At 42.7% G+C, this 12,114-nt stretch overlaps 5 protein-coding genes across 5 annotated transcripts; 3 read left to right on the forward strand and 2 right to left on the reverse strand.

Annotated features, from left to right (window-relative positions):
- Positions 1 to 293: 293 nt before the first annotated feature.
- On the forward strand, positions 294 to 2,853 carry IL334_003119 (uncharacterized protein; the record flags this gene model as incomplete). The annotated part of the gene is made up of 3 exons (XM_062934855.1): positions 294 to 319; positions 433 to 976; positions 1,228 to 2,853. The coding sequence occupies 3 exons, from the start codon at positions 294 to 296 to the stop codon at positions 2,851 to 2,853; spliced, it is 2,196 nt and encodes a 731-aa protein (XP_062790906.1).
- A 279-nt stretch (positions 2,854 to 3,132) lies between these two features.
- Positions 3,133 to 5,201, reverse strand: IL334_003120 (citrate synthase, mitochondrial; the record flags this gene model as incomplete). Its single annotated transcript, XM_062934856.1, has 10 exons — positions 3,133 to 3,198; positions 3,264 to 3,360; positions 3,420 to 3,465; positions 3,528 to 3,654; positions 3,730 to 3,883; positions 3,942 to 4,033; positions 4,096 to 4,386; positions 4,474 to 4,767; positions 4,839 to 5,027; positions 5,163 to 5,201. 10 exons carry the CDS (start codon positions 5,199 to 5,201, stop codon positions 3,133 to 3,135), a joined length of 1,395 nt encoding a protein of 464 aa, XP_062790907.1.
- A 98-nt stretch (positions 5,202 to 5,299) lies between these two features.
- On the forward strand, positions 5,300 to 7,440 carry IL334_003121 (uncharacterized protein; the record flags this gene model as incomplete). The annotated part of the gene is made up of 8 exons (XM_062934857.1): positions 5,300 to 5,327; positions 5,765 to 5,850; positions 5,908 to 5,925; positions 6,006 to 6,011; positions 6,073 to 6,150; positions 6,229 to 6,588; positions 6,694 to 6,894; positions 7,000 to 7,440. The coding sequence occupies 8 exons, from the start codon at positions 5,300 to 5,302 to the stop codon at positions 7,438 to 7,440; spliced, it is 1,218 nt and encodes a 405-aa protein (XP_062790908.1).
- Positions 7,441 to 7,812: 372 nt separating this feature from the next.
- Positions 7,813 to 8,810, reverse strand: IL334_003122 (uncharacterized protein; the record flags this gene model as incomplete). The annotated part of the gene is made up of 3 exons (XM_062934858.1): positions 7,813 to 8,176; positions 8,242 to 8,570; positions 8,655 to 8,810. The coding sequence occupies 3 exons, from the start codon at positions 8,808 to 8,810 to the stop codon at positions 7,813 to 7,815; spliced, it is 849 nt and encodes a 282-aa protein (XP_062790909.1).
- Positions 8,811 to 9,139: 329 nt separating this feature from the next.
- Positions 9,140 to 12,077, forward strand: IL334_003123 (T-complex protein 1 subunit epsilon; the record flags this gene model as incomplete). Its single annotated transcript, XM_062934859.1, has 15 exons — positions 9,140 to 9,190; positions 9,248 to 9,273; positions 9,348 to 9,393; positions 9,467 to 9,491; positions 9,575 to 9,610; positions 9,684 to 9,848; positions 9,968 to 10,098; positions 10,186 to 10,253; positions 10,313 to 10,654; positions 10,920 to 11,040; positions 11,099 to 11,284; positions 11,348 to 11,485; positions 11,565 to 11,745; positions 11,813 to 11,917; positions 12,052 to 12,077. The coding sequence occupies 15 exons, from the start codon at positions 9,140 to 9,142 to the stop codon at positions 12,075 to 12,077; spliced, it is 1,647 nt and encodes a 548-aa protein (XP_062790910.1).
- Positions 12,078 to 12,114: the final 37 nt, after the last annotated feature.

Raw genomic sequence — 12,114 nt, forward strand, 5'->3', positions numbered from 1 at the left:
ACACAATCGTATCGGCGGAATGGAAAGAACCTGTCACGGTCAGGTTTTCGCCACATCGAGGTATATCGTCGAGAAGTGGAGGATGTTCATCTACGCGAGTGGACATGACTAGAAGTGATGGAAAACAATAACATTGCGTATCTGCAATTCAGCTATTCTTCGCGTTGAAACAGCTGCACAGAATTCGTTAGGACGGCTTGACGATTTTCTCCTTCATCTTGTCCGTCTTGGTTACTTGTATAGCTGCTTGACGAGGAAAATTGGAAATCAGCCATATAGCCTACACAATCAAGATGGAACCGCCTCTCAGTCTAAAGATGTAAGTAGCTCTTGCTCCACCTTCCGTTTCACAAGAATTCTAGTTCATGCTCCCAAGGATCATCAACGCACTTTACCTCATTGGAATCAGCTGATCAAGTTATATTTACGTAGTGACCACATATCGCCACCGTCATTGATACCCTCATATATCCCTTCGAGCTCATTCCCTTCTAAACCACTTTCACTCCCTTCACCTCCAAGGGAGTTCTCATTCTCACCCACACCCAATTATCCAGCACCATTCGGATCGGTATCGTTAGGATCCATCTTATCGCTCAATGTATCTTTGCAAAATGATAGTCCGACACGAAATGATGTATTGGGAGTAAAGATGATGATTGAATTACAAGGTCCTTCAGGCAGATATAGATTAGGGGAAGTAATACATTCTTCGACTTCGTCAAAGCCACAAGGAGGATCAAGAGAATCAGATCCAGATGTCAACGGACCGAAGACGGACGAAAGGAAACAAGACTTAGAAGCAGAGTCAGAGTCAGGACCAGAATCAGAATTACCAGCTCTGAAATATGGCGAACAAGTCGATATTCACATTGAGAATGAAATCAAAGATCTAGGTCTAAATGTTATCATCATCAGTGTAGCTTGGGAAACTTTAGAAGGTAGAAAAACATTTCAGAGATTCTTGAAATTCAATGTGAGTGAAGTCTGAGCTCTTATATGTAACGGAAAAACGAATGTAGAGTCTCAAGTGACAAGGAAGACGCAAGATTTGGGGTTATCACTGATTGGTCAAATGGTTGAGTTCTGCGAAAGTTAAAGAACTCTCTGTTAGTTGTCCGATCTGGGAGGTTCTCGTCCCATCAACATCCTCGCCTCGTTGCAATCCCAGTCATAACGAAAAACGTCTCTTACACTAAGCTAATTTTGTGTTACCTTGTGGTATAGGTAAATCCACCGCTAGCCATCAAAACCAGGATCCAAACTCCTTCTCATCCCAATACGACACTATTGAAAGAATTGAGAGAACAAGTGTATCTTGAAGTTTTAATTCAGAATGTATCAAATGAAGGAATGAGACTTTCCGATGTGAATCTGGAACCTGTTCAAGGATTGAAATCGGAATCTGTTTCCAAGATCAACACTTCATCTATTTCCTCCACATCATCTTCGACAGGCGATCAAGGTGTTGTCGAGGACAAAGTTTCAATAAATGACCAAAAACAAGCTGTATTGTTATTACCTGAAGATACTAGACAATTCTTATTCATCCTTTCTCCTTCTCCTTCCTCAGATCCATCCAATAAATCATCTTTCCCACCGTTTTATACCGGTGGAACAATATTACCTTTAGGAAGATTAGACGTTACTTGGTTATATGGTCAATATCATTTACAAGGTAGACTTCAAACTTCAACCCTAAATCGTAGAGTACCAATCCCGCCTGCTCAAAACAATATTTCGAGACTCAGGACACCACAAATTGGAGGTGGTATATTACCTACAAGGTCATTAAGCTCTCAAAGTATATCAAAACAGAATTTATCCTCAAATGTATTAGCTCCAAGTCCCATGAGAGGTGCTCCGCAAGTATTGAAAGATGGAAACCATGATCAAAAGGAGAAAGAAGAGAATGATAATTGGGAATTCGATTTAAGTTTAACAGGTGACAGAGAAGTTCAAGTTGAGAATAAATTTACGATTATATGTAACCTGGGTATCAGATCAAGGAAGCCTATTCCTTCCACCTCGACCACAACAGAAAAAACACAGTCTCAAGTCGAAGGTGAAAATGTGAAGGAAGAACAAGCAGAAGACTCCGCTCATAACCCGCCATCACCACCAAGATTAGCTATACAATATCTCACTCCCATTCCTGCTCCCACATACTCAACCACGCAAATCAATCAACCACCCCAATTGTCAGTCTTACCGCCTTCAAGATCGTCAACGCCTTTATCGCCACCACCACTTGCTTCTACATCAGCATCGACGAGAGCTATCACTCCCACTCTTAATTCCACCCCCAATGCATTTTCATATTCCAGCTCAGGTATCAATTCTAGCGTTAATTCAAGACCTATGACACCACTTTCGACTCAGCTCAGACAAGCTCAATCAAGTATATTGAATTCACCTAAATCGACATACACAAACATTGATTTACCACCCTCTTTAAATGATCATCAAACAATAGATTTAGCATCATTCCCTCCTTCTCCATATATCCATCCTTCATCCTCTACCAGTCCTTCAAGATCGAGCGAAATCATACATGTCGGAAATTCATATCAAGAATTACAAGTAAAATCGAATTCATTCAAACTGTTACATGAAAATCATGGTCCATCATACTCTGATTCAAATACTGCTACTGCTACGGATAAGGGCATTGGTCCAAACATGATCAAGAAGTGGGAAACCCAATCTTCCTTTGAATTGAAATTTATAGCTTTCAATGAAGGCTTAAATACTCTAGGTGGGGTAAGAATACTCTTACTCGACAGTGATGGAAGAAGTGGTACGATTGCAAGAGAATGGGGTAGTCTAGGTGATATATTAGTCGTGGACTAACCTAAATTTATTGAGAGGATCCACGAGGGACTAGTCTTTCATGGTGGTCTATACGTGTATATGCTTGTAATGATTTATGAATATACGAGGAATGAGTTTATAATCAATCCTCAAGGAAATGAGTCATTTTGGATATGCAAAAATCAAATCCATACCCGGAAGCATAAGTACTACTACTATAAGCAAATTCAATGAAGTTTCTCCCTCCGTCCAAATCGAATAGATACAAATTTAGCTTGAGCATGTCGTAATTTTCTCCGCAAACGTGATAGCAATCGCTTATTTGCCTTCGAACATCTTCTTGATGGCGTCGGTAGAGTAAGACTTAGGTCGTTCGAGGGGCATCTAAAATTCGACAGGAGTAAGGGTCAGTATATTGTTTCTATGACAAAATATAGCAGGTGACTTACACCAAGAGCTCGGTCCCAAATAAGTTGAGAGACAACACCAAAGGCTCGGGAGACACCGAAGAGGACGGTGTAGAAGTCTTGTTGGTGGAGACCGTAGCTGGAAAAAGCACAGAATGTCAACGCTTGTCCATTTCTTTCTCGTCATATTTTACTCACTATGTAAGAAGGACACCGGAGTGAGCATCGACGTTAGGCCATGGGTCTAGTAGCAGTAGACAATCAGCGTACGATTCCCGATATATTGAAGAGAAATGCCATGCTTACTCTTGGCTTTACCGGCCTCAAGGAGAATGTTAGGAACAATCTTGTAGATTTGACCAACAAGCTTGAATCCAGGATCGTTAGGGAGATGTTTGAGGGCGAACTCTCGTTGAGCAGTGTATCGAGGGTCCTATACATGAAAAATTCACTCAATTCTTCAATCGATTTTCCCGATTTCTGCTATAGGGGAAAAGGTAAAACTTACAGTCTTTCTCAAAACGGCGTGACCGTAACCGGGGACGACTTGACCAGATTTGAGAGTAGACCAAACGTATTCGGCAACCTTCTCGTCTGATGGCTCTTCACCAACCTCAGCTCGCATTTTTTGAACCCATCGGAGAACCTCTTGGTTGGCAAGACTAAGCAGACGCAACATTAGCTAATGCAATCCTCAAAATGATTTGGTTGTTTGCTTACCCGTGAAGGGGACCGGCAAGACCGTTGAGAGAAGCAGCGAAGGCAAGGAAAGGATCGGAAAGGGCGGAACCGACCAAGTGACCAGTGTGGGCCTGCGCATCAACTCTCACATCAGCTTACATTTCGAATAGCTAAGAAAGAAACGCCAGCTCACAGAAACGTTACCACCTTCGTGGTCGGAGTGGATAGTGATGTACAATCTCATGAGCTCAACGAAATCCTTGTTATCACCGTAACCGAGCAAGGTAGCCAAGTTGGCAGAGTAGTCCTTGTTGGCGTCAATGGCGGGGAGCTTGCCGTCACCGAAGACGTTTCGGAAGATTCGACCGGCAATGTTAGGGAGTTTGGCAATGAGGTCCATGGAGTCATCGAAGGTGGTCTTCCAGTATTCTCTCTTGTGGACACCGTTGGAGTATGCTTTGGCGAAAGCGGAATCGTGGTTAAGCTAAAAGGTAAGGACTTCGATAAGCTTCTCTGCCTGAGGAATCCCTTGCACAGTGAAGAGGAAAGAAAGATGGTGATTATCACTCACAGCGTTAACGGCGATGGAGAATTGAGTCATGGGGTGAAGAGTGTTGGGGCATCGGTCGATGAGTTCCTCAACGAATTTAGGGAGTTCGGCTCGAGCAGCCCATTCTTGAGAAAGACCCTTGACTTGTTCCTCAGTAGGGACTTCACCAGTAACGAGAAGCCAGAAGAGAGCCTCAGGAAGAGGCTCAGTGCCACCAGGGGCAGTGGGAAGCTTTTGTTGGACTTCGGGGATGGTGAGTCCTCGGAATCGAATACCCTCATCAGCGTCAAGAACTGAACCTTCCCAGATCAAGCCCTATGTCGACGTTACTCTGATCAGCTGTACCCTTGCGTGACTCGTAGGGAGGATACGTAAAAACGACTCACTTTGATACCTCGCATACCACCGTAAGCTTGGTCAACGGTCATTTCACCGAAGCTCTTGTTGCCGTGAGCAGCTCTGACAGCTTTAACATTTTCGATTTCTTTGGGGATAAGCTCTGTTAATCTCTCTTTGAGTGATTGAGCGTGAGCAGCAGGGGTGGAGGCGAAAGTCCTAGCGAAAGAAGGTCGGAGCTATGAACATTGTGTCAATGTACATCAGTTTGTTACACGAAACACGACCAAACATCGGCTAAACGAAATCCAAAGATTCCGGCCGAGAAGAGAGGATAAACACTGGACATCTCGTGAGAAACTTTTGAAACTCACCTGAGCTCTGAGAGCGGATCTAGAAGCGATGAAGCTCATTTTTGATACTGGTTTTATTGAGGTATGGACAGCAGGATAAGGGAAGCCAAGCTGAGGTTACTGGGTCAAAAAGAAACGAAAAGAGTTAAAGTGAAGAGATGAGAGATAAAGAAAAAGTAGGGTTGGGTGGGGAGAAGATGACGAAGGTTTACTATGGTATGGTGGATGTATCCGTTATCCGCTCTGAAAAATCAAATTCCCGGCATTTCAATGGGGAAAGTCCCGGTAATCTGTTCATTCCCCCCATTTAGTCAAGTGAAACACTCAAAGCCGATTTTATCATTCAATTCCGAAAAAAAGTGAAATAGCCACGTGGTGGCCAGATTTTTTGGTAACATCAGAATCAAATGACGAAGTAGAAGGGGAATGAAGATGTTCAAAAGGACAATAAGAGCAAGAAAGCATTCCTGATCATATTAGCAAAAGGATATCCACAAATTGACTCACACATAGAGGGACTTTAGAGAGCACCCTGACCTAGAAATCAGATAACAAGAGTGAGTCAAGAATGGGGGCCAACAAATGAAGCCATAACTGATAAATCATCGAATCTCGTCGATCAGTGGTCGCCGACTCGACGTATTATGACCTGCTAGAAGTATCGGCTGATGCCAGTGATGTGGAGATCAAGAAGGCCTACAAGAAGAAAGTAAGCATGAGAACCGATCTCATTGTTCTGATCGCTCTGCTGACCGCGTACTTATAGGCTATGCAACATCACCCTGTGAGCGAGATGCGATATGGAAAAATATGAATGTGAATCTCATTGCTGACTACAGGACATGTGCTGTGACTCTCCAATAGGACAAGGTAAGCCTTCTATTTGGATTATTCAGAATGCTCATATCAAGTTGACGATAAACTTCCACAGAACCCAGACGACCCTCAAGCTCACGAAACATTCCAGAAGATAGGCCAAGCTTATGAGACATTATCGAATCCGAACGATGTGAGTGCATACTCCCCAATTTATAGCATCATGATGTAGGTCAAAACGTGAATCTCTTCTGATCACACCATATCACAGAGGGCAACCTACGATGCTCATGGGATTGATGGGCCGCCTAGAGGAGGCGGAGGTATGGGTCCAGATATGGACATGGACGATTTATTCGCTTCAATGTTCGGAGGTATGGGCGGAGGATTCGAATTTGATATGGGCGGTGGGTCAAGCTCAAGACAAAGACGTAAACCATCAAAAGGAAGAGATACGATCGTTCCATACGATATAAGTTTAGAAGATGCTTTTAAAGGTAAAAAAGTCGTAATGAGTTTAGAAAGAGACAGGATTTGTGGTGGATGTAAAGGATCAGGGGCAAGACCAGGTGTAGAACCTAAAGAATGTGGTAATTGTGAAGGAAAAGGTACAATATTCACCGATAGACATGTGAGCATTCCTTCCCGCCTGAAAAGGGCTTAGAAGAATCATTTCGCTCGTAATGATGTTTTGTATATTCTCGGACCCCAAGCTGACATAATCGCTATATTCCAGATCGCTCCTGGTTTACTTGGAAAAGTCAAATCACCTTGTCCATCGTGTCATGGCGAGGGAAAGAAAATACGTGATAAAGAGAAATGTAAGAAATGTAAAGGATCAAAAGTTGTCAAAGAAAAGAAACGGATAGAGTTTATGATAGATCCTGGTACCGAGGATGGGGAGAGAATCGCATTGAGAGGGGAGGGTGATGAAGAGGTGAGTATTCTACTCGATATTGCACCGAGGCCACACTTTAGTGAAGACGAAGCAATCATAGTTGGGGCAAATTTGCTGACAGATTATCCTCCTATACACTTACAGCCTGACATACCGGCAGGTGATATAATATTCCTCATTCGACATTTACCTCATCCATCATTCAGACCTCAACCATCTTCGCCCGGATCACTGCAAATACTAATATCAATCAGACTTTCCGAATCTCTACTTGGTTTCTCACGTATACTATTCATCCATTTAGACGGTAGAGGAATCAAGATCACATCCAGAAAAGGTGAAAGGATGATCCAACCAGGTAGTATATGGATAATAAAAGGGGAAGGAATGACAATTCGTGGAACCAAAAGAAAAGGCGATATGTATATCAGATTCGATGTGGAATTCCCTTCTTTGGAATGGGCAAATCAGCTGGAAGAAGGAAATGGAGTGGAAACGAAAATAGAATTACCAGGTAGAAAACCAGATTTGAAGATTGAAGGTCAAGTGGTGGAAAGGGAATTATCATCAAAACCTGTTAACTGAAAATCGTGAAAAGGATACACCGTGGAATGACCAATCATCGTGAAGATCAAAAAGACACAAAAGTCAAGTCTCAATGAAGGGCAAAGATTAGGGAAAGTCAAAGTCGTTGGTATGGAGGGAATCATTGGGTTAGGGCTCAGCTGAATACCGAAAAGACGGGTCATTCAATAGCATATATCCGGGAGATTTTGAAGTTTAACATTTGTAGCATATATCATATGGCGGAAGCACTAGGCATTATATCATCATTACATTTACATCGCACACCATTATGCACAACTCCTTTCGTAAGTGAAAATGCCACGCTTCAAACTGCTGTGAACAAGTTGGGTAAACTCGCTGATGGATTCACTTAATGGGTTCCTAGTCCAATTAAGTCTTCCTCTTTTTTCCTACTCTATCTTCGCTATCTGAGCCCCTCTTCAATACAGATCTCCCCTTTGGAGCAGTAGCAGGGCGTTTCTCTCTTTCCTTTCCTTTTTTAGCGAGTTCGGCTGTATCAGACCCTGCTAACCCCCTATCGACATCGGCGACTTCGACATGTTGGACTTGCTGCTCTTCTTCCTCGTCTGCATCTCCTTGATCAGCAGTCTTACCTTTTCCCTTCTTACCCCTATTCTTCTTTTTGACCAGTACATACTGCATCGTTACATTTCTCTTTTCTTCTAAGCCTAATGGTTTTGTTGAGAGCGTTATAGAAAGATAAGGATGATGTGTCATTTTTGGCCTATCCAATCTACATCAGCATCAAGTCACCTTCTCTATTCCCACCGATGTAGCAGGAAGAAGTGGTGAACTTACTTTGTTTTACCACCTAATACCCTTTCTAAGCTGTTTTCTTCTGTTCCCTTGCTATTTCCACTTGTATGCGTAATTTGAGAAGGATGATATAATGACGATTCAGTATACTGCCATATCCCTTTCCCTTTCTTACTCTGACGCATCTCAGCTAGATACGCTCTCTTCACGATCTCAGCTACTGAGATGAGTCTAGGTATGGCAGTTGTACACGGCAGTAATGTTGTTGATTTGAGCTTCGAAGGTCCTGCCTCGTTATTGGTTTGAGAGAGTGGGTCAGACGAAGGAGGGGGTGGGAGAGTATGGAGGATCAATGGAGTATGTGGATTGTCCTACATATTGAGCCAGGATTGTATGAGCATCAATAAGCTTCACATCAAGCCTCGAGATTTTGTCACAGTGATAAGACCACTCACACTCAAGAATTTCACTGCGAAATCTACATAAGATGATATACTTCCACCTGAAGTTATTCTCATCTTATATGGTTCGCCGACCTTTCCGTTCACGGAATTGCTTTGTACGCTGAGAACATTTCGTATAGGTTGTTTTCCTTTACTCTGGGTAGTCATCCTGATCCTCTCGTCTCTTCTTGCAAGCTATTATGGTGTACACAAATGCACTTTCGAGTAGAGCGATTCTTTCTGTTGACATATTGTGGTTTATGTCTCCTATCCTAATTCGAACTTTTCACGAATGACCTCCACTCCTGATACAGTTTAGGCCTGCTCCGTCTCTGGCGATGAGGTACGCCTAATTTGCCTCGCGCGTGGAATGTCATCGTGCTTCTTTCCCAAATTACTTTTGAACAATTAATTCGTTTCTATGGACATTCGATAAGAAAGAAGTCTTTTTCACTTACTTTCGCTTCGTCAAAACAGCACCCAAAAGTATATACAAAATGTCTGTAGGTCAGATAGATCCTGGATCAGCAGTATACGCTCAAGATGAGGTATGTCACTGAACTTTCAGCGGCCGGAAGTAAGCTGATTAATGTTCGTTGATTTAGAATGGAAGACCATTCATCATTGTTCGGTAGGTCAGACCGCCAATTGACAGAACCGTTTTGACTAGGATAAGCATCAAGCTGATACTGCTGTATGATGTAGTGAACAAGGTAAAAAGGTTAGAACTCATGGATTGGAAGCTATAAGAGTGAGCAACTTATCTTTTTTCTTCTCGATTGAAGTCCTGGTTGACTCAAGCTGACATAACGTTTGGGGATCAGAGTCATATCCTTGCTGCTCGAGCTGGTAAGCGAATCAACCAACCAAAATCTGATACAGGGGGAAAGCCTCAATAAGAGGATATACTGATAAATTCCGGATCATCGTAGTTACCAATATCATCAAATCATCGCTTGGACCTCGTGGTGCGTTTTCCATTCATAATTCATCCATCGATCGCAATTGAGGAATTTCTAACATCATGTCTTGACGCATTAGGACTAGACAAGATCCTCATCTCGCCCGATGGAGATATAACAGTAACTAATGATGGAGCTACGATATTGGGTCAAATGGAAGTAGAACATCAAATCGCTAAATTACTAGTGGAAGTTTCCAAATCACAGGATGATGAGATTGGTGATGGTACTACTGGTGTTGTTGGTGAGTCAAATAGTCCCAACTTCAACGAAGCGCCGGAATCCTTCTTCACTTGCTTGCATCACATGGCACATACCTCCGTTAAAAGGATGATGCTGACCATTGGCTGTACGTTCATACAGTTCTTGCCGGTGCCCTTCTTTCATCAGCTTTGGATTTACTGGATAGAGGTATTCACCCTATCAGGATCGCGGATGGTTATGAGAAAGCATGTGAAGTAGCCATACAGGAACTTGATAGAGTAGCAGATAAGGTAAGTCACTTAAATTCTACCGTAGAATCGAATAGCTCGGTGAGAGTTACGGCTGACAAAAAATCCGATTCCTTACGGCGGTTATAGATTGAATTCAGTAAAGAAGATACTTCCAACCTTTTCAAGACTGCTAAAACGAGTTTAGGAAGTAAAATGTGAGAATTAAGAGCGTCATAAAGAAAGACTACTGAAGCTGATTCATGTCCGATGATAGCGTCTCAATCGCTCATGATAAATTCGCAAACATAGCTGTGGATGCAGTACTATCAGTCGCAGATTTGGCTCGAAGAGATGTCGATTTCGAATTGATCAAAGTAGATGGAAAAGTCGGTGGTTCTCTTGAAGACACATCTTTAGTAAAAGGTGTAGTAGTGGATAAAGACATGTCACATCCTCAAATGCCATCAGTGGTAAGAGACGCTAAGATAGCAATTTTGACTTGTCCATTCGAACCTCCAAGACCTAAAACAAAACACAAGTTGGATATTGAGTCGGTTGAAGAGTATAAGAAATTGAGAGAATACGAAAAAGAAAAATTCTTGGATATGATTAAAATGTGAGTTGTATCCGCTCATATCTGCTCCTACGCTTTCACTGTCGAGGTTCGCCTACGTATTTCGAAATAGAGTGCTTGTGGAAGTAATAGGCTTGAAACAAGGATGCGGGTGATATAAATCTCGAGTGGAGTTGTTGGTTGGGGTCACAGTTGGATGAAACGACGGTAGCAAGCGAAAACTTGAGGAAACACAAGATCATTATCTAGATCGCTACGTACAGACCATCACTATTATATATTGCTGACGTTTGTCTTCGCATATCAGGGTCAAAGACACTGGAGCCAATCTCGTTATCTGTCAATGGGGTTTCGACGATGAAGCGAACCATCTCCTCATGCAAAACGAGTTGCCGGCTGTTCGATGGGTCGGTGGACCCGAGATCGAGGTGAGCTATTCCTTCAATATAGGATGGGCAGAGCTCATTATGCAATCAAATGTTCTAGCTCATTGCTATTGCTACCAATGGACGAATCGTTCCTCGGTTCGAAGACCTCTCCGCCGATAAGCTTGGTCGGGCTGGTCTTGTCCGAGAACTTACTTTCGGTACCACTAGAGACAAGATGTTGGTCATTGAGGAATGTGCAAACACCAGGGCTGTAACCGTTTTCGTTAGAGGAAGTAACAAGATGGTGAGTAGAAGGTTATGGTTTGCCCTTTGTGTTGGAGCAAGGCTGACTACACCCCCGTTATAGATCATCGATGAGGCTAAACGAGCTCTTCATGATGCTATTTGTGTAGTAAGGAACTTGGTAAAAGACAACCGAGTAGTATATGGAGGCGGTGCAGCAGAAATTTGTGCTTCTATTGCTGTATCTAAAAAGGCCGACGAGGTGAGTGACATAAGGAATCAATCATGCCTCTTTTCATGACTTATGTGAATTGCGCTGACAGTATAAGCTTGAAACGTAGATTCCTTCAATTGAGCAATATGCCATGCGAGCATTCTCAAAAGCTCTCGATGCCATTCCTCTTGCTTTGGCTGAAAACTCTGGTTTATCACCTATCGATACACTTGCCGATGTGAAATCGAGACAAGTCACAGAAGGTAATCCCAGATTAGGTATTGACTGTCTTGGAAAGGGTGAGAATGGTGAGTCATGGGCTCGACAGAATAAAATTCGCCTTTTGCGGGTTAATTTACCATAACGATGTTACAGACATGCGAACACAACACGTTTACGATCCTTTAATCTCGAAACGACAACAATTCTTATTGGCTACTCAAGTAGTAAGAATGATTTTGAGAGTTGACGATGTGATAGGTGAGTGGATAACTTCTCTTTTCACCCCACGGGAATGTCACCACTCCCCTTGATCATTCAGGTTGTTTTCTCCTTTTTCAATCCTAGGAATCAACAGAATATATTGACTGATGACGTTTGTTTCATTGTCGTAGACGCATCTGCATTCTCAGAAGAGTAGAATATGAATGGTATAGCGAACCATAAACTAGTCTAGG

The sequence above is a fragment of the Kwoniella shivajii genome, chromosome 4, assembly GCF_035658355.1.
Source record: "Kwoniella shivajii chromosome 4, complete sequence".
Taxonomy (NCBI): domain Eukaryota; kingdom Fungi; phylum Basidiomycota; class Tremellomycetes; order Tremellales; family Cryptococcaceae; genus Kwoniella; species Kwoniella shivajii.